At 36.9% G+C, this 22,094-nt stretch overlaps 1 protein-coding gene across 2 annotated transcripts in view; it reads right to left on the bottom strand.

Moving 5' to 3' along the window:
* Positions 1-3,111: 3,111 nt before the first annotated feature.
* Positions 3,112-22,094, bottom strand: part of RPGRIP1L (RPGRIP1 like) — a 95,484-nt gene continuing 76,501 nt past the window's right edge. For both annotated transcript variants that reach the window (XR_012000063.1, XM_026011763.2), the window contains 4 exons: positions 20,554-20,737; positions 13,604-13,688; positions 7,877-8,010; positions 3,112-6,126 (listed from right to left, as the gene is read on the bottom strand). Coding sequence is in view for 1 of the 2 variants with exons in the window: in XM_026011763.2 (XP_025867548.2) it covers positions 5,981-6,126; positions 7,877-8,010; positions 13,604-13,688; positions 20,554-20,737 (549 nt within the window). In the remaining variant the exon portion in view is untranslated. The remainder of the gene's footprint in view (positions 6,127-7,876; positions 8,011-13,603; positions 13,689-20,553; positions 20,738-22,094) is intronic.

Here is a 22,094-nt window from a genome sequence, read left to right as displayed (position 1 = left end):
CCTAGGTGGTTGGCGGCATTTTGATGTTTTCAGATGCTTCATATATAGTACGTGCGTGTGTATAATATCAGATTTTCCAGTTCTCAACAGGAATGCTGGTCCAAACTATCAAATTCATCATTACTAAGGTAGAACTCCACCCTGCCAAAAAGTTTTATTTTCTTATGCAATATGGATACAGGATATTTTAAGTAAAATTTATTTGTTTTCAATTTTCCTGAACAGGCCAGGAAAGATAATCATACAGGTGGGGAAGAGGTTTGGGTAGCTTACAGGGTTTCTTAGCTCAAGAGTATCCTCTTCTGTTGCTGCAGTGATGTTTCTTTAATAAATGACCTCTTTAATGATAATGATACCATTTAATACTATCTTGTTCCACTGGGGTCCATAGTTTCAGCTGGTTCTTTTTTTCATTTCACTACTGTGTCTCCAAGGAACCTCCCCCTTTCAAAGTGTCTCTCTTCTAGTCTTCCCAAGGCTACCACCTCTGGTTCTATGTACTTTCCAACCTTCTTTCTTTCATTTCTCCAATAGCCAATAACTCTGCCCCATCAGGCCTCATACCTGTTCTCGACATTTTTCCATTCAGCATGGTCTTTGTTCTTGAGGGAACTTGAGTTGATGTTATGTGTTCTACTGACACTAGATTCCTGTCACACTCTCTTAAGTTCAACCCTTGCCTTACTCCCCCTGTGCTGTGGGCTTCTGGGCTGATGTTTATGTGAAATTTGTAGAATTTTCTTTCTTCTAGTTATATAGTAGGCATGGGTAATTTCTTGTCCTATTAGAACCCAGAACCAGAACACATACTCTTAGCTTTTAGATAGGGTTATTATTTTGTAGTTATCTTTTGCTATTTTCTAGTTGTACTGCATTTTGCCTAGAGAAAGTCTACAAGGTTTCAATTCTTTGGAAATTGAGAATTCCCTTGTGGCTGAGTACATGGTTGATCTTTTTTTTTTTTTTTTTCCAATGCTCCATGTGCATTCTATATTTGCTTGAGTTTAGTAAACCTATTAAGCAATCTTCTAGACTTAAATTGTTTTGATCACTGAGAATTAAAATCTTAGTAAAACTAAGATGTGGCAATAATATTTTATACAAAGGGGGATCCCTGGGTGGCTCAGAGGTTTAGCGCCTGCCTCTGGCCCAGGGTGCAATCCTGGAGTCCCGGGATCAAGTCCCGCTTCGGGCTCCCGGCATGGAGCCTGCTTCTCCCTCCTCCCTCCTGTGTCTCTGCCTCTCTTTCTCTATGTCAATCATAAATAAATAAATAAATAAATAAATTTTGTACAAAGTTCTGTCAAGTTGTTGCATCATGTACTTTGAGGCTATACTGTTAGGTGTATATATGTTCAAGTTCCTTAGATCTTTGACTTGTTTCTTTTTTAGTATAAATTGTCCTTCTTTGTCCCTTGTTTTCCACCTTGAATTGTTTTGCCTGTTAACTTGCTTCAATGTTAACATAAGACATCTATCTCATTTTATAGGTTGTCTTTGCTCTCTTGGTTAGAAAAGGCTCCCTCATCTTGGGTTGTGTGTAATCTCTTCAGTTTTCTTCTTAAAATTATTTAATTTCTCCTAATGTTAATGATGGCCTATGTAACTGGGACAAAATACATTTATGCCAAATAAAGCTTGATTTTAGTGACACATTTCCTTTAAAAAAAAAAAATCCTTATGCTTCAGCTTCTTAACAGTGTTTTCTGAGAGCTTTCTGAGTTCCAGCTTCTGTTACTTCACTACAAAAAGCAAAGATACAAAAATTAGCTTGCTGTTTCCTCAGTTTCATAATGGCTGACTAAAAGTAGCCCTGTCATGTCAAATTTAAAAAGTCTTCACATAAAGGCAGATTTGAGGAATGCTATTAGAGCTGTCATGGATGCTGGTATCTAAAGGAGTGGTTGTAGCACCAAGGGAAGAGAAAGGAAAAAATTGTGCCTTGACTAACTAAAAATGAGTAAAAGGACAGACAGGAGGAAATGTTCAGTTGAATATAGGTGTAAACAGATGGCAGAAATAGAAATATCAAGATGGGGAATTTGATTTACAAAGAAAACTAATGGTGTTCAGCGAAGAGAGGGGTAATGCTGTTACAGGGATGAGAAAGGTCAATCTCAACAGAGAGTGAGAAGGGGCAAAAGGCAAAAGACAAGCCTGTTGGTGTCCACCATGGAAAAGAAGCTACATTCTAACACTGACAGAGCTAGCTATTACTTCAGAAAGGCTGAAGGAGAAACATGGTTTAAAGATATGAGTCAATGTTATATGGAAAAATGAAAGGGTAAGAATAGAAGGTTTAACAATACCAGGAACATGGGCTCAATTTTCCAGGAGGTTAGACTAAAAGGTGCAGTCCACTGGTGGCTCTTTGAAATGAAACCGAAAATCTATCTTGCAAGATGAAAGAGATTAGAATGAGGGATGTTTTCTAATTCTGTATTTTCAGTTTTTAAAACACTTGTTTCTATATCTTTGATATTTTTTAGCTTTCTGGTTGACCTGAAGGTTGTTTTTGTTCTGAACAAAAGGGATGTAAAGCTGTTTGCTCCCATTCACGGATCTAATTAGGCATGTTGTCCAATCTATAATAAATCATGGGTTTAGTTTTTCTTTGTTAAGGTAGTCAGAGGCCTTCAGGCATGAGTGACTTATTGAAATGTACCCTCATCGTTGGGGATGAATTATCATCCTGATATTGTCAATCACTCGATAATTTGATATCTCCAGAGCTCTCCCTTGGTTGTTTTGTACTACACAAAAATGGCATTTTATTCTCATATTTGTTCACAGACATGATTCACATTTTGCTATCTAGTGAATAAGGAAATCATTCTAAATTCAGCAATAGTGGTAGTTTGACTAAAAAAAGTTATTTTCCATATCCACAAAAATGTTAATCAAATTCTTGTTAGAACATGTGTAAGAAGTGGTTTTCATTGTCACAACTCTTGATGTCAGATTACTAAAATAATTTATGTTTTATTGTGGGAACATCGGTGCACACAGAACCTCCCAAGTCACATGACCACTTCTGAGCCCACACTTCTTCATAACACATAGAAACTATTTGTGTTTTGTGGTAACGAATGAACAGCAGGAACAGCAGAATTTCAATGTGGCTGTTCTTTATTTGATTAAATATATTCTCTATTTATTCTTAAAAAAACTAATTTAACTTAAATGGCAATAAACCATGATAATTTAGAAAACATGTTGAAATTGAGAGTGAAGAGAAATGTTCTCTATGTAAACCACACTGTAAACCATAAAACTTATTTTTGTCAACTGCTTCTCATGACAGTGGCTGGGAATTTGACATTTCTACTACAGTAGGCAAAAAAACCATGTAAAATACACTCTCCCACATACCACATCACATCTCTATTTATATTTCCAAACTGAAAGCATTACATCCCCCAAAAGTGCTGAGTGTACTGTGTACATTTACATCAAGAGCTGTAGGTTCACAAAAGCCTTGCTTAAACTCCAGAATTTGTGTGGCAAGGCCACTGTTGGCGCCTCCTCACTCCTCGCCATACTTTAGTTCAGGCTTGGCTCCCCAAGAGACAGCCATTGCTCTGTAATCCAAAAGGTGGTGAACTTTTTTTCAATGAACTCTGGTCAACACAAGACAGGATAAAAAACTATTCTCCAACATATTATGAAACCCACTTGAAGCATCCATATGATGGCATTCAATATCACTTACCCTTTCAAAAAGTGTCAGCGGGTATGCTGTTACTTAAGAAAATGAGTCTTGTAAGAATTCATATAGTTGGAAGGTGTGTTATTTTAAAACTAGAAAAGGAATCTTTAATAATCTCTATGGCAAACTTGAATGTGATGGAAACATGGCTAGTTCTCTAATCGGATCTGAGGTATACATTCCACCCAGCTGACGAGGTCTCAGAAGTTCCTAGTAAAAACTCCCCCTCTCCACTTAAAGATCATAAGAAGTCAGCGCAATCCGGTTCTTTTCCTTGCAGAAACGGGTATTTAGTTTGGGATGTAACGTTTTAAAACAATAATACAAACCTCCTGGGAGAATACCACAATAAATGTCTCAAAAACCACTCAGTTAATCCCAGGGTATAATCCGGCTGTTTTAAATTACTGCAGGGAATATTATGGGCCTTAATGACACCGTAACTGCATGAAGCCAAAGAAAGCTAGAAAGAGAGGCCAAAAAGATGAGCTCAGAGCCAGCTGAAGTGACAACAAACATGTGGCTGTTTACTAGGATTGGAGAGGTTTAGTCTGCAGATGTTTGTGGTCTCTAGAAGGTTCCAGAGGAATGAGTTATTATGAAGATTTGCAGAGTTTGATGAGAGCAAGATTCTTCTTGGAGATGGTGGGCCCCAGACAGGGAGGCCCAATGGTAGAGACAGAATTTATAGATTTCTGTGGTCAGATCGTACTCTACTGGTCCCACAATGTACATCAACAAATTAATATTGTACGGATGTCATTTCAAAGTCTCCTAAAGACGAGAGTCATTATTGAAGCCATTAGAGCACAGATGGTTCAAACTATATGCAGATATTCATACTTGCATTTTTGCATTATAGCTGCTTTTTTTTTTCTGTTGAACTGTAATGAATTGTCTCATAATCTATTCCATCTTCTTGCCATTAGCAGGCTTTGAATGTTCACAAATAGGAGCAAAGAACTCATTTTCCAGAGCTTTAATCACACAAAGAGGGAATGCCTAATTCTCTAAATGAAATGGTCTGTGATCACTGAAGCAGAGATTTAATATATCACGGCAAATTAGGTAGATTTTAATAAATTACTTATCTCCCTGAATACTTTACATATGCTTAAGAAGGAACATAGCCTGTTTGCAAACAGTGAAAACCCACAGCCTATAAAAATCCTTTGAAGAAAATGACAAATAAAAAAGTAAATTAAAAAATGAAATGCATTATATCCTAGACCTCTAGAGACAATTCCTTTGCAGCATTGATTCACAGCTCCATTAAAAATATCAATTAAATCCTTCAGTGAGATTGGGTAAAAGCTAGAAAATTAACTTTCTGAGCTGCTTTTTGAGGATCTGGTTATCCAGATACACCCCACCATTGTACAAGCTTGATGTAAATTTAAAAAATGATAAAAAAGATATTCCTTTCAGGTCTAACTAAGCATATCAGAATTAGAGCCATACTTTTAATACTTTCTTTCTGTGTCATAAGCTAAGTTTTCAAAATATGAATTTCATGTATATATACATATATGAATTTCATGTATGTACATACATGTACCTATTTCCTCTTTATATACACACGTCCCTGGATCCCATATCACCATTACAAATCCATAAAAATCATACAAATAAGAAGTGTGATTTTTAAGAAAGGAAACCAAAAACTTGCAGTAATTTAATAAGTTGGTGCCAAGTCTCATTCTTTATATTTAATTGATAGAAACTGCATGCATCAAAGAAAATGCATACTGAGCTTTAATGTGCATAAAATGGATATTAGCATTTTAAAGAGGAAGATTAACACATTAATCCAAGTAATTTTCATATATTGCTTCTAATAAAATCTTCACAGTATAAAACTCTTAATGAGGCTAATCATAGGCATTCCATTTAGTGGGATGATTAGGGATAACATAAAAGTATTTCTTTTTCATAGGTTTTCTAAGATTTATCCTTTTTGCTTATTAAAAATAAAAATGGGAATTGCATGTCGGTTCTTTATAAGAAAGTGTTGAAAATGCAAATAGACTTTCTCATGCTATCATGTAGGTATAAATTATTGAGAAGGTACTGCCCACAGTGGAGAACTTAAGTCCTGAGGGGTGGCAGTCATGGGAAGAAGGGAATAGAAAAATAAACAAATGGAAAAGTATACAAAACTTGAACACTACAAACCCAGGCCTCCCCCTCCCTGCACCCCATGAATTATAGATTATATACACCAGAGTAATTACAGAAATCTCATCTCAGAGCTTTCATGTGAGTGTTTACTCAGGAGCAGGAGATGCCTCTGGAGCAGCTTCTTTCAGCCTCCAAGTCACCTCTATATTGCTCGTAGACAGACCGTAGGGCATGGAGCGCTTCGACAGTTACCCTGAGCTTGCCAATACCTCCACCACCTGCCCGGGCATCAAAGACTATGGAGAAAAATGGCAGAAAAGTGTTAACATCATTCCACAGATTTTTCTTCAGATAGGATATAAAACAGGAATTGAAAACATGGAGATAGCTCTATAAAAGTCCAAAGTTCACCAGCACCTCAGAAATCTATAAATTACAGCTTGTCAAGTGTATATGAAGATACACATTTCAGGGGTATCACATGTGTGCAAACATACTGCCTGTGGAGTGAAGACTCATGATCTATCCTGAAGTTTACTTTGTGGAAAGGCTGGAGGATAACGATTTCCACAAAAGATCAGAAGTTCTAAGTTAGAAGAAATAAGGCCTAAAAGGGATCATGATATGACAGTTCCAAAAATTTTTTTAAGGGAACCTTTAAACAAAACTTGGAATACAAAGACTTAGGTGGAGATCTGAGCAGGAAAGGAGGTCATGGCCACAAGCGGTCCCTACCTCATCCCCTGATTTACTTACATCTCTTCTTTGGGACTCCCTACTGCTGTGTCTGGCACAGAACACAACATTAAAATCCTGACCTGACCCCTGAGTGTTTAATTTTTTGACTCTCACTTAAAACATGGCCAGAGTGGCTATCTGTGTCAGATTAGAGTGGTCATGCGTGGACTCTCAGAATGAGAAGATGGACTGCTAAACAGAACTGTCTGGAGAGAAGATTAAGGATATAAAGCATAGATAATTTTCATTGCTTTTCTCAGCCTCTTTTGGTTCTGGTTGTCTTTCAGACAGTTTAGGTTAATATTGTAATCCTTTCATCTTCTTTTTCTGTGCCAAACAAAGTTGTGACAAACTGTCATGTTGTTAGATATGTATAGTTCATAAAGATTCCTAGGATAGGTTTCCAATTTGGTTAATTATCAGCTTAATGTTGACTTCTGAGCATGCAGCACACACTCAAGACAGGCAGCTTGACATGTGAACCACAGCTGAACTCTGGGGTAACGGTGTCTGGCACTTAAGAGGTGCTCAAATAAGTGTTCATTTAATGCATGAATAAATGAGTAAACAAGCCATGTACAGTTTTCCAGAGATGGCTCTGCCAACTTAACAAATGGGAGTAAGACTCAGCCTCATTTGTCCATTTACTGTGTAGAGCCCTGGTCATCCTCATTATGAGTTTTAAACGTCTGAATCATAAAGCACAATTCCTTCAGCATGTTCTAAATATGTTACATGAAAATATAGAGGGTAGTAATTAAGCACTGATGGGACTCATGCCTTTGAGGTGAGAATTCAGGAGAGTACATTTTGTCAGGAATCCTTTATTCCTCTCTGAATCCTGCGAGGAAATAAGTGACCATTACAACTTGGAGTTATTTGCAGTAGCTATATCACTGAATTGTAACACTGAATTAGAGAGAAGCCTTACAAAAGACATTATAATGATGACTCAGAATAACATGCTTTGGCTGAAATAAGTCTTGACAGCATGAAGCTTCCATAAACAACATTAAAAAAATCCAATGGCCGCATTTTTGTCATATACTCACCCTCAATACTAACAAAATGAATAGTTCCTTGTGAAGTGCAATTAATTATTTTAAAATTTCTGTTGACTAAAAGGAAGGCAGAGGAGGAGGGCAAGGAATGATGTAGGGAAAAGCTTCCAGCCTCAAAGAAAAGTCAGCTTGAGTTGCAAAGGATTCAACCAATGTGTGACTCAATGTCCCTGCAGCCAGCTAAATTTAATAAAGAATTTGGATTTCAGCAATTGTTGTACAAATTGAGCAATACTCCCACCCATACCTTCGATATTTTGCTCGATGATGTCTCTCCCTTCCCGAAACATGTCAGCGAGATCAATGTTAGCAATGCCAATGTCCTCACACTCCAGATCCTGTTCATCCTCTGGAGGGTCACTGACCACCGTGAAGCGAACACTGAGAGGAGAAAAAAACAAAATCCCCACAAATGAGGAAAAAATCACCATGAAACTCAACTCCCAAATGGGGTTTTATCAGTAAGTATGAAATCTCGAAGTTTCCAATTATTCCAATAAAAAGCAAATTACATGAGGTTAGATAAGTTATAGCACGAACTACTAGAATTATTACAGCATGCCCAGCCTTCAAATGAACATAAATCCACTTTTCTAAGCACTGATTAACGTTTAACTCTAGAATCTGAGGAAATTACTAGGCAAAGAGAAGAACCAGATGTTCTCTCTAATATACACTATCTGATCGTATTGTGACATATCTACTTTTAAGGCTAAAAGGATCAAGTGAATAAAGACCACGGAGATCAGGGCGCTAATTTCAAAAGAAATGCAACATTTTCTGCAGAAATGTACAACTTCAGAGTGGCTACCAAGAAATTTATCTAATCCAACTCTCTGTGTTCTATGAAATGCAGGGACTATGTTTCCTGGGTAGCATTCTGAGTCATGTTAGGTAAATGTTGTAGCTCTGCCCAACAGCTACATGAAATGTTTGTACTACTTCAGCAATCTTTTAACTTACAGTCCTAGCATCCAAGTTTTATTTTACTTTTAGACACATAATTGTAGGGTTCTGATGTAACTGATTTGAATTAGTGGCTTGTGTTGAGGCCAAACACACTTGGATTGACCAAATGACAGGAATTTACAGTTAAGTACTCTTTTGATATGTCTTGGCAGCATAGCTTAAACCATGGATGCTTGTAAACTACCATTTTAACCATTTTCAAAACATAGCCATCCTAAATCAGAAACAAAATAAGAAACTTGTTTCTCAGATTACATTTTTTCTTTCTTTTTTTTTTTCAGATTACATTTTTACATGAAAATCTAAGTCTCTGAGAAATCATGCCTTGAACAATACACTCAAATAAAATCCTTTCCAAACACTTATAGGTAAACATGATAGTATTTTTAACTAATTTGCTGAAAGTGAGTATTTGACATTTCATTCCTTTACTAAGTCCCTGTTTTTAGCCAGCAAAAATTTTTATTATAAAATAGAAATCCCTTCCATTCAAACACAAGGTAGCCCCTATTCACACAATACTTATTAAGAGTACAGATCCTGGTCTGTAAGTGGATGAGTATTTTATATGATGTATAAAACAAAGGGATTAAGATAGAATGGTTAAAGGGCATCCATTGTGAGTTAAAATGTCTGCTCTCCTACTATGATCTGTGTGATGTTAGACACATTACTAAACCTCTCTGATCTTATCTGTAGAATGGGAAGGGGAATACCTATCTCAAAGGCTCTTGTGAGGATCAAATGAGATGATACATGTAAACAGTGCCTAGAGCATGGTAAGAACTGAGGAAATGTTTGCTCTTTTATTATTCTTATTTTTAATCTAGGTAGAGCTGCTTAAGCTTCTATATTTCTAATGGAAGAGAAAAAGAAGACATAGGGAAGGTTTGTTTCAATTGAAAATTGAGATTGCCAAATTATACAATGACTGTATCAGTCAGTTAAACAAGAAGAATGATGATGAAAGTAATTGTCCTAAAATGATTATGAGTGGAAGAGAAGGAATTACAAGTGATATCTGATGCACATTTTACATCCACAAGACTTCCAGAAAAGATAGAGGCTATGCAGATTGTACTAATATTGTTAAGCGTTATCCTCCTATAATGTCTCATATTTAAGGATCATATCTCTATCACTTTACAAATGCAGACCATTACCTCTGCTGAATATATGAGAATTCTGAGACAAAAAAGGAAAAAAAAATCGTTCCAAATGTCAGGGAAAGGCTAGAAACCAAAATTCACTATTGCTAGCTTTAAATTCTATAGAGAGCAAAATGAGATGTCAAGTATGAAATTAAGAAACTATGAAGTTAAGCGAAAAAGGGAAGAGGGTACTCTAGAATTAATTAAAAAGCTACAATTTCCTTAGGCTACCCTGCACATAAGATGTAAGACGCATTTTATGTCTTCCTGTTAAGCCTGCCAAACAAAGAGGTGGAGTCACATTACAGAGTTTATGTCCCATGGAGGATGGTAGACAACAAGTGAACAAATAAAGCAATTACATATTACAATAAGTACTAAGAGAAAGTTAAAAGTTGCTAAACTGGAAAATAACAGCCATAGTGCACCTAAGGAGGGGACAGTAAGTTACCTACGTGCCTGTCCTGGTCCTCAGACTGGACGGAAAGCCTCTTTAGGACACTAAACAAGCAAGTAGATGCCAAATACCCATAGGGAGGTGGAAAGGGAAGTGCATCCCTTCTCCCTCCTGCAGAACTCTCCCCTTCTTAGTGAGATCTGCCTTGCTAACCTCCTCTGTCAGGTCCCAGACACAGAAATCTATGTCTTCCTGCAGGCCCACAGTTCCCTCTGCCTGCAGTGACCTTCCTTGCACTGTTCACGACCTGACTGGGTCCTCTCATCCCTCACTATCCTATCCAGCTTACCATCACCTCCTTAGGTGTGCTGTCGCTGTTATTCTCCAGCTTAGCAACTTTTAATGTTCTCTTAGTACTTACTGTAATATGTAATTGGTTTATTTGTTCACTTGCTGTCTACCATCCTCCGTGGGACATACACTCTGTAATGTGACTCCACCTTGTCCAGCATTTAGCTCCCAATACTTATACAGGGGATCATAAATATTTGTTGAATTACTACATGAACTGCAAAATGGACGATGCTATCTATTTAAGGTTGGCTCATTTGAAGAAGGTCTACTGGAGGAGGCAGGCCCTGGGCTGGGCATCAAGATTTAGACTTCAAATGTCACTTGCTGTTATTTAGGAAATCAGAAAGCACTAAAACTCCTTAAATTGTTTAACAATTTTGACTCTTTCCTCATTTCGAAATAATTCCTTTTCATATAAAATGGCATAGAAGAGCCTAAGGGTTACCCTGTGAGATTTACATACTGGAATGCTGATGGTTATGCTGGATCTGCTCAACAGAACATGTTAAAGAGAAGAAACCAAAAAAAGAACCTTAAGTCAGTGTCAAAATGATGACTTCAAATAATTTTTAAAATCTCACTTCAACATGTTACCTCCCTTTGAAAGTGACACTTATGTACTTCCAAATATAGCAGGGGGCAGAGTGTGAAGGTGGTGTACATAATTCATTATACAATGTACATAAATTTATGTATGTCAGGAAGACTGGCCGAACTTCTCTAACTGTGGCTTTGTAAGGTATCTCCGATATTCAAGAGGGTTACTGCCTGAAAAACTGAATTCTTATAAGCTAGCAGGTACTTTAAACAATGTGAAGTAATGAGACCTGTAAGTATTTGCAAAAGGTGAGAATATTCACTGGAATAACAACTGTCTTTTGGCTGTGGAGACATATAAACATAAAATCCCTCTTTGTCCTGAAGAAAATGATACTGTGAGGGGAAAAAAGTGAGTATGGCCCTCATCTGCTGTGCTGGTCAGAGGCTCGCACAGTAGTGCCCCAGGGATTTACTCACCCCCACCCTCTGCATTGTCACCTTGCACCCACAGTGCCTCTCTTGGTTTTTCTCAAGATGATGTGAACACTTGGGTCTCTAGGGGTGTTTAGAGATTTTTAGAGAAACAAGGATGGGTCAGTGGAAGTCATCACATTTTTTTTTTAATTTTTAAAATTTATTTATGATAGTCACACAGAGAGAGCGAGAGCGAGAGCGAGAGCGAGAGAGAGAGAGAGAGAGAGGGAGAAGCAAGCTCCATGCACCGGGAGCCCGATGTGGGATTCGATCCCGGGTTTCCAAGATCGCACCCTGGGCCAAAGGCAGGCGCCAAACCGCTGCGCCACCCAGGGATCCCGGAAGTCATCACATTTATTGTGGACATTTAAAGAAGTTTTTAAAACCATTTTGGTACAAGTAAGTAGGTCGTCTGAGGAAAGGCAGGTCTACACTTAAAGCTGAATCTGTCTTTTTAAAAATACATACTTTTGAGGAAACAAAATTGCTCTCCCTGATAAGGAGTTCTACTTATAATAGGTTCTAACATTCCAAAAACAAAGTGAACACAGAGGTAGACAAATAAGACTGAAAAGATGGGAAGTGGAGCCCAGGGCTTGTTCATGGGAAGAGAGCTCAGTCCTGGACAGTAATGGCCTGCCTGTGGACCACAGAGCGGCAGATGACATGGCAGGGCTGTGTAATCATTGTGACCTGGGCTAACCCTGGAACACTGATGGTATCTGAGGGGCCTTGAAAGAAGCTCAAGTGTACAAAGTAAATAAGTAAAACTTGAATGATTATCTACCATGCTGGGAAAAACAGAACTTCAGGTTAATTAACAAGAGCTTTTGGCACCCCTTCTTCAGAACTGAGATCCAAAGAACTGATATATGTACTTCAAGGAGTTAATGAAAAAGCTGCTATCAGATCCTAATAGCTAAGAATTCCAGTCTCCTTTTTTGAAAAAGAAGATCAAATGCTAGTTAGGAAGCTCTTTTGAAAAACAGAATGTCTTGGGGCGCCTGGCTGGCTCGGTCAGTGGAGCGTGCGACTCTTGATCTCAGAGTTGTGAGTTTGAGCCTCATGCTGGGTGTAGAGGTTACTTAAAAATAAAATCTTAAAAAGAAAAAGAAAAAGAATGTCTTTAACCTTCACTTCATGCCCTCTAGAAGAGGGGAGAACTTGAATCCCTAAGGTGTGCAGGAATGAACTCTGAGGCACTAAGTGTATCATGTAAGGGCCACAAGGGCAAGGAGAAGAGGACAACAGAGAGATAAAGGGCCCACTCCAGCCAAGGGAGGAGAGCCAGCAAATGGGGCTGACGGGCAGCACCTTACATAACTCCTCAAACTGTACACATGGGAGCACACACAAAACAAGAAATTACTAAGATCAGGGTTTTTCCTTCTTTAAAAGGGTATACTTTCTCTACTGAACGAGAATCGCAAAGTCTTCTGTTCAAATTTGAAAAACAAAGGCATTAAAAAAATCACATGAAATGATATATAATTAAACAACGAGAGTAAGGTAAAATTAGTCTGGAAGGCTGATGAGCTATTATAAGTAATAATATTGACATTACTACTACTTACATCAATGACAAATGAACACTGACTGTGCGCTCTGTGCCAGGTACAATTCTAGCCATTCCACATATATTATCTCATTGAATCCTCACAACAATCCTATATAATATCATCACCATTTCACAGATGAAGAAAATGAGGCAGAGGGTGGTTGTCTAAGGTCAAAAAGCTAGTAAGTGATGGAACAAGAATTTATATTCAAGCCATTTGGCTGGAGAGTACACCCTCCTTGCAATCATGTTATGTTATTTATAGTTATACTTGAACAGTAATGGGATATTGTATATACACCGTATGGTGTCTTGGTTTGCAAGCACCGTGGGATCTTTATAGTTACTCTGTATGGTACGCAGGACTACTTTATTTCTAGGAGGAAACTGACAGAGAGGAAACAGACTCATTTGAGGGCACAGGGTGAGTCAGGTGTTCTGATTCTTCATCTTGAGCTTTCTTTCACCACACCATGCTACAGAGATTTATTTTATATAAACCATCAGATAATTTAGAATGCTTAAATGTACCTTCTATTAGGCATCTCTTGTTTCAGTAGTATAGCTTTTAAGATGTCTCTCTTTGCTTGGTTGTTTTCTTTATCCACGTAGATCACTATACCCCCCCCAAAAAAAAATCCACAGAAAAAGTCAGTCAAGAATATGCTACATTAGTACCATTCTGTATTTGTACAAATACCTGTTTTTAGAGACACAAGTCATGCCACCTCACTTGTATGCCTGGGAAAAGAAAGCAGCTCTGGAAACCAGAATCAAATCTGAATAGTCATGTGATCTAATGTCATGTCACTGGCAGGTTTATGTGCACACTGTCAGAAAAGATACAAGCGACATCTAAGAGTGCCACATCGCTGTCACTGCCTGTTAATGGCACTGGCAGTCATGACAGTAAAAGCCAGCAGTCTTTATTGCTTTGTATTTGAGGGATTTACTGCATTTTCTCTTGCCCAAGAAGCGAGTGATAATGATAATGTATGGCAGAGAGCTTGTCCTTCCTGACAGCCTCAGTAATTTAATCCTTCTCTCCTGCCACAACATGCAATAAAAGAGGCATCTAGTGTATTGGGTTGAGGAAATCCATAGGCTGATGTTTGCTGGTGTTCGGGTGGGGGCGGTAAGGGAAGAGAAATGTAGGGAAGGGAGAAAGAGGCCTTAAGGGTATGAAGTTTGTCTTTGATTTTTAATGGTGTGTGCGGGGGGGAGGGGGGGGCTGGGGTGGCTCAGTTGGTTAATCATCCAACCCTTGGTTTGGGCTCAGATCATGATCCCAGGGTCTTGGGATAAAGCCCTGGGTCATGCTCCACACTCAATGGGGAGTCTGCTTGGGGATTCTCTCTCTCTCTCTCTCTCTCTCTCTCTCCTCTGCCCCCCCCACATGCTCTAAATAAATAAATCTAAAAAAGAAAAAAAAGAGCATGCATGTTGGCATGCAGGAATGTGGCCAGACTTTACTTGGCTGAAATAGGATATGAAATAACTGATCTAAAGTTCCATCAGGAAGAAGGCGGTGAACACCTGAAGCCGTAAATAAGCGCCTGCACTTTAGGAAAATGGCATCTCAGAGTGCGAACACCAATTTTCAACCTGGTTATTTTTTCTCAGCTCAGCAGCCATTCAGCATGTCTTAGCTTCTGAAGACATTTTGGAGGTAAAATGCCTCCTGTGTCCAGATCTCAATTTAGAGACTATCCTTGATCAAAAGTACACACAGGGTGAAGGATACCATGACAATTCCAAAGCCAGACTCCCCTGGGAACACTTTTCATCTTGAGAATGTTCCCCTGGACAATTTTAGTCCAGTCTCAAATTATGATAATACAAATTCATTTAATCATTTGACGTGCTGGGCACTGAATTGGGAACACAGTGTGGGAGACACATACGTGTCTGTGTAGGGATGGGTTAAGGGTTTAAGAGAAGTGAGAACCAAGGTCAAATAGTGGCTCTTAGCTTGTTGCTGTTTGCATGATGCAATATCAGTAAATGTGGCTAATGATACAGGTTTCTGAGATTTATAGGAATCAAAAAAGAGGGTTCAGAGTATTTTATCAGTATAGTGCCTTGCTTATCAATGTTAAAAAGGCTTACTAAGAGGTGAGTTCAAAAAAAAAAAAAATAAGAGGTGAGTTCTACTAATGCTGGAAGACTGGACCTCATTTTGGCCACCAGTACACCAAGCCAATGGGACTGAATCCAAAGTCTAGAATTTTTCAATTAAACTAGGCCAGTTCTGATAACGTTACCTCAATAGCTTGAAATAAAATTTTTAATGTGGTAAAATACAAGTAACATAAAATTGATCATTTAAATCATTTTTAAGCACACATACAACGACATAAAGTATATTCACACTGTTGTACAACCATCATGACCATCCATCTCCAGAACATTCTCATCATCCCAAACTGATAATAGTATCTCCCCCTTTCTGCCTCCCTCCAGTCCCTGGTGACCTCTATCCTACTTTCTGTCTCTATGAACTGGACTATTCTAGGTACCTCTAACTAAGTGGAACCATGCAATATTTGTCCTTTTGTGTCTGGCTTAATTCACTTAGCATAATGCTTTTTAAAGTTCACCCACATGGCATGTAACTGAAATTTCACTCCTTTTTAAGACTGAATAATGTTCCATTTTGATACAAAGATTTTGTTTACCCATTTGTTTGTTGATGGATATTTGGATTGCTCCTACCTTTTGGCTACTGTAAATAATGCTGCTATGAACATAGGTATCCAAACATCTGTCAGAGTCCTTGCTTTCAATTCTTTTGGGTAGGTTTCCAGAAGTAGAGTTGCTATACCTTATGGCAATTCTGTTTAACTTTTTTTTTTTTTTTTTATCATTGAAATTGGTTAAAAAGAAAAAAGAAAGATATAGTTGGGACACCTTCTGCTTCTGCTTCATCCAGTTGGCCAGCACTCTGTATTTCCTATTATCTTAACAATGACACAAATAGTGACAGCCATCATTTATCAATTGGTATTTATGTACTAAGTACTACACGCAATACTTTTCTTATGGCAATTGCATGTGTTAAGAACCATGCTGTTCCATATTTGACAAATGATTAAATAGACCCAGAGAAGGTAAGTAATTTGTCTAAGCTCATTTAGTTAGAAAGTGGCAGAACCAGAATTTGGATCCAGCAAAGTCTGCCTCCAGAGCCTGCCTTCTTAACCTCCATGCTAGAACTTCTCCTTCTTCCATATGAAGCTGAAACTTTTTCTACTGTTTAAGCTGCAACCATGTGGTCAGCACAGACCTGAGTGTGAGAGAGAATTCTGTACCTGAATCAAGGGAAGCCACCTGATCCTCCTTTCACTCTTTCACAAAGGGATATTGCTTAGGTGCAGCTGCTCCAGGTGTCTTAAACAACTCTCTTTGGTTGAACACTTTTTAAAAATTCCTTTCTGAAAAAGCTCAAGCTCCCTATCCATTAGCTTACTTCTCTGAAGGTATACCAAATGTGAAGTCCAGCTCTTCTGCTTGGCACAAACAATGCCTAGAATATGGGTGTCTTAATCTAGATCAGTTATTCTTCACCTTTAGTGTATGGCTGCATCCCTGGGCGGGCTGGTTAGAATGCAGATTAATGACCTCACCTTGAAGTTTCTAATTCAGCAGGCCTGGCTCAGGGCCTGAGAATCTGCATTTTATCTTCACAGCTGCTGCTGGTCAGGATGTCACACACTGAGAACCACTGTGTAGCTCAACATCCCTTTGCCTATTTTTTGAGTGGGATCAGCAACCAGTGAAACTTTTGTGTTGAACATGTAGGGAATTGGGACACTGTGGCCACCTCTACACCAGGGTCCTAAAGATAACCATTTGGTGTTCTGGAACTAGACAATTAAAAAAAAAATTCTACAGTTTCAAAACTTCAAATAGATCTTTAAAAAAGCAATTCTGTTGATTGAAAAGTATCAGAACTCTCTAAAAATTAAGTTATTTAACTTTTATACTCATTAGAATCAAATTTATTTAGGACTTGCTAGATTTTGACATAAACTTATTGAAAGCATAGGTCTCAAAAAAGGTACAAGACAGTAGTCCAAAAACTTGAGCTGATCTTGAATTGCCTACCATTAAAAATCTATCCTTCACTTCTGCAGGTTGGAAAAATCTTTACCTTTTTTTTTATCAGTGTCATTTGGCAGAAATGCAGATGTCTTAATTACAGAGGGTTGATAAACTTGAATCTTAGAAGACTTTTTGTGTCAGAGTGTTATCATTCCCCTAATCCTTATCTTTGTCAAATTTCTCTTATTAGAGACAAAATGTAAATTCTGTTTTTATCTTCTGAATTAAATTTTAATTGTTCCAAAACATAGTCTCTGCTCAGTGCTTAGCAACTAAGGACCCAGATCCATATAAGTCTCATAAAAACTTTGGACGATTTCATTAATCTTTTTTCTTCCCACTGTCAATTCCCTAGGTTTTATTCAGCCCAGACAACATTCTTCAGACCTACCATTAATCTTATTTTTTCCAAACTATTTTCTTGCTTTCTCAGCATTCTCTGAGCAAAATTTTCAGGCCCAATAAAACACAAATGTTTTGTTCATGCTACAAATGTCTAGCAAGTGAATTCAACTTTGTTTTTTCCTAGCATTAGATATATTTTTTGTGTAAGTGAAAGTGGTATTAGCACCTCTTAATAAAGACCGAATCAGGTTATAAATAATTCTGGGGATCACTATAATAAACCTCTCATTTTATGTACCTAATTTAGGTCTCATGAGACAAATCCCTTCTGAAAAGATTCAAGCCATAATGCAGGGTAAAAATCATTGTGAGGTTCAGTCAACCTCTCAACTGGTATGGTGTTCAAACAGGAAATAGCATGTACTAATTGTCCTTTAGATTTTCCATCAGAATTAAAAAGTCAGTTTGGAAATAAAATTACTTTCATTAACATTTAATAAGATTTGGAAGATGTAAGTCTACATTATATTGACCTTTTACATCACGTCACAAGTGAATGGCAAATCATTACAATAATTCGATGAGATAGTTACTTATTAACCAAAGGTTCAAGGAGATTCCCCTGTACTGAAGGTGATACAAATACAATAATTTAAAAATAAACATTTTCACTATGTCATAATTAAGTGAAAAATAAAATAAAGCCTCCTACGACGTTAATATTATTTCTCAAATTTGCTGATGACCTAAGATTACATTTTTTTTTATATAGTAGGTAAAAAACATTATTTTGCTCGGAAGTACAAAATACATTTCTCTCCCCTCCCACCAGGAGAGGATTTAAATATCCTTACAATTCTTTTCATTTAGCCTTTAAAATACTTACAGTCAAATTCCAATAGGTAGGAAGAGAAGTTGAAAAAAGTAGTAAACACTTCTACAGAATTTATTTCTAATAAATTATTGGTTTTCTTGTTGCATTCAGATGAACAATTATTCATTACAGCCATAAGCAATTGTTAAAATACCAATTAGATAGTAGGTTATCTTGTAGTAAAAGGAAAAAATATACCTGAGCCAATGCCAACCAACTAACAAAAAGCCCCCAAAGTCCTTGGTTACATGTGAGAACGTTACAAAATTCAGGACACTTGAGCATGTGCTAACAGGTTGCATCCCCAGAATGATTTGCATTGCTTCTTAAGCAAATAAAAACAATCTGTTGTGCAGCGGGCCAAATTTCTCAACGTACAATTTCTAAAAAGCAATTTTGTTGTCAGTCCAACCAAACATTCTACTGCCGACCTTTAAAAAGAATAATACAAAAGCCAGAAGAGTTTGTCTCTTTTCTTGGGGTGTGGTATTTTCATTATAATTAGCTGTCTAATCAGTTCTTTCAATACTAATAATATTTTGCTATGGTTTACTTTTCCGAAACTTTGCAGGTAAAAGATCTCTAGGAAGCTTGAGAATGTATTTTTGGAAATATTTGTTATATCAAGTCAGTGAAAGGAAGGAAGAATCAGATTCTTGTTCTGACCACACTATTTATTTCCCATATGATTTCTCAACCTATCTGTCATTATAGAATTATAGAATTTGAGCTGGAAGGGATCTAATAAGAAAGTACCTTATTCAACAGATAAGAAAATAGGATACCATGAAATCTAAACATCTTACCCACATAATTAATAAGAATTGTGGATACAGGGAAGACTGTATTTCTTTCCAGAAACAGATTTCTGGATAATCACGAGTATTGTCTTAATTTTTGGACCACAATTCCAAAAATAGCAGGTGTGTGCACATGTGCCTACACATGTACATACACACACAAGTAACCATGAGCATTTGTAATCTTACTGTATGGTCAATCAGTAGCATGGTATACATAAAATCAATAGCACAATTACACATGTTGATTAAAAAACAATTTATAAAACTGGTGAGAAAAAATATCAGTGTTCAAGTAGCATAAGATGGCCTGTTTTGGCTAAAGGAAATGCAACACTCCATCTTTATGTTTTAATATAGGGCTTTAGAACTTAGGAAGCAAAAAAAAAAAAAAAAAAAGAACTTAGGAAGCAGTTTTAACATAGGGTCATGTCAGATTGATTTGCTATTTTTACTCCTCTTTAATTATACATTGATATATACCATTTTTAAAAACATCTTAAAGTTGGCTGATTGAAGAATTTACAGGGTACCAGTTGGGTCCGACTTAGATGTCAACTAGCTGATAGAGAAAGCTCTCAAAGAGGAAACCTGCCTCCAGTTATCAGTGCATGTGTGGGCTAAACCATGAAAAGGTATTCTAAGAATTTATCTCACTCAGTTAAAATCCTGAACATATAGACACTAGGAGAGATGTACACATATATTGTAAAAACATCCATCTGATAACATTGATCAGAAAGATAGAAAAAATTAGGTCATTAAATTGTTTGAATCATATGATTAAAAAGCTAGTACTTTTCCCCCCATAAAATACCATACTTTTTGATTCAATTCAATTGGCAACTGAGGTGACATTTTTCTGCTGATACTATAATATAGAAGGAACATCTAGAGATACTGTTTCTTTTTCTCTTTAGTATTACTTTCTGTTGATACTATAATATAGCAGGAACATCTAGAGAGATTGTTTTTTTTCTCTTTAGTATTACTTCAAATTTAATTTCTTAATCCTGGGATGCCTGGATGGCTCAGCGGGTGAGCGTCTGCCTTTGACTCAGGGTGTGATTCTGAATTCCTGGAATTGAGTCCTTGCATTGGGCTCCTTGCACAGAGCCTGCTTCTCCCTCTGCCTGTGTCTCTGCCTCTCTTTCTGTGTCTCTCATGAATAAATAAATAAAATCTTAAAAAAAATTTTTAATCCTTATGCTATAGGTTTGACTTTTATTAATCCATTCTGATGATACTTCCATGACTTTATGTGAACATTAGAGAATTATACTTTTTCCCTGTTCCTGCAGTTACCTTCACAGATAAGACAAAAATAAAAGTCTGTGTTATAAAGGAACCATACATACCATTGCTATAATTATAGTAGACCCACTGCCCACTTTTGGGTTTTGGAAGTGACACAGGTGTCTCTTCAGCAGGAAGACTGTAGAATCTGCATTCAACGAACAGCCGTTGGATAGTGTCATCTGCAGTCACTCGAGAATCATTAAGGCTTAGAGCTATGATCTCAATCCGAATTTTTTCTGATGGCTGTTTAAAGAGCAAAAACAAAACAAAAAAACAACAAAGTAACATAAAACAAATGAGCAAAAACCTCTTTATTGTTTTTCAGTATAAATTTTAAATAAAACATGAAGGCCAATGGGTTTCTTTTTTGGAACGCATTGTACACTACTGTATAGTTATACATGATAGATTATTCACGACAGAGAGAGAGAGAATGAGATTCTAATGCCCCAGGGTTTGAAGTTAACAGTGTCATGGCAATAGTCTCCTGATTTACATTTGAGGCTATAAATACCCCACTAGTAGTCTATCAGGGGCGAAGATTATGAGATCTTCATCTCCGATTGCTTTCAGAATGACAAGTATCAGTTGGCCTTATTTCAAACTATGTAATGAAGTACATGTTTATCACTGCTTTTATTTAATCTACAGTACCTGAGAAAGTTTCAGTTATTCAGAGATCAAAGCCTGTTGAATACTTTATAGCTATTATGCTAATAAATGTAGCTATATGAATCCATATTAACTAGAGCAGAAACTATAATTCATCCTCTTATATATTCTGCCATAATATATTTCATTCAATATGTAATGTTTTCAAACAAAAGAAACAAGATTTTTATCTAATCTACCATATATTTCCTTGCAATTTATTTTTTATCTCATCTTTACAGAATTAACAACTAAAAATATATCTGTTTTACTGTGTAATTTTCATTTCAATCCTTACTTAATAGATTTTGGTATCACAGACATCAGTATATGAACCATACATGTTTCCTTGAGTAATGATTTAAAACAAACAGACGGACTTAAAAATTAGATCACACCAAGATAACTCCTGTTTGTTTTTACAATTTTAAATTTGTGCTTCATTTCCTTTTACTAAATTCCTCTTTACTAAATTCAGAAGCATGCTAATGTAAATTGTATAGCTTTAAATAATAATTAGAAAATTCTGAAACTAAAACCTGTCTATAGGACCAACTTTTAGGAACTCACTGTCAAACATAAATCAGTGTGTAAATTCACCACAGTGATTACTTAGATATTTCAAAGCATATGATATAATTAATTAAACTGAAAAGCATAATTATCCTATTGTAAAAATATCCCCATAAAGAACAATTTCTATTGCTGTCAAACCCCCTCAATATTTGATGAAGTAATTTTACCCCACTCTTTCAAAAGACATTTTCTTTTATTATGTATTCTAAGACACTTTAACTAAAAACCCAAATCTGAATATTTCAATAAGGTTATTTTATTATTCAGTAGATTCATGGAAATTTTACTAGGATGACAGAGAAAATTCCACACCATTCTGTCTCCACTAATACAGGTACAAGGCTGCAGCTGGCAATATTACTAGGATTAGCAT

The sequence above is a fragment of the Vulpes vulpes genome, chromosome 2, assembly GCF_048418805.1.
Source record: "Vulpes vulpes isolate BD-2025 chromosome 2, VulVul3, whole genome shotgun sequence".
Classification (NCBI taxonomy): domain Eukaryota; kingdom Metazoa; phylum Chordata; class Mammalia; order Carnivora; family Canidae; genus Vulpes; species Vulpes vulpes.
This window is presented reverse-complemented; position numbering and strand designations above follow the sequence as displayed.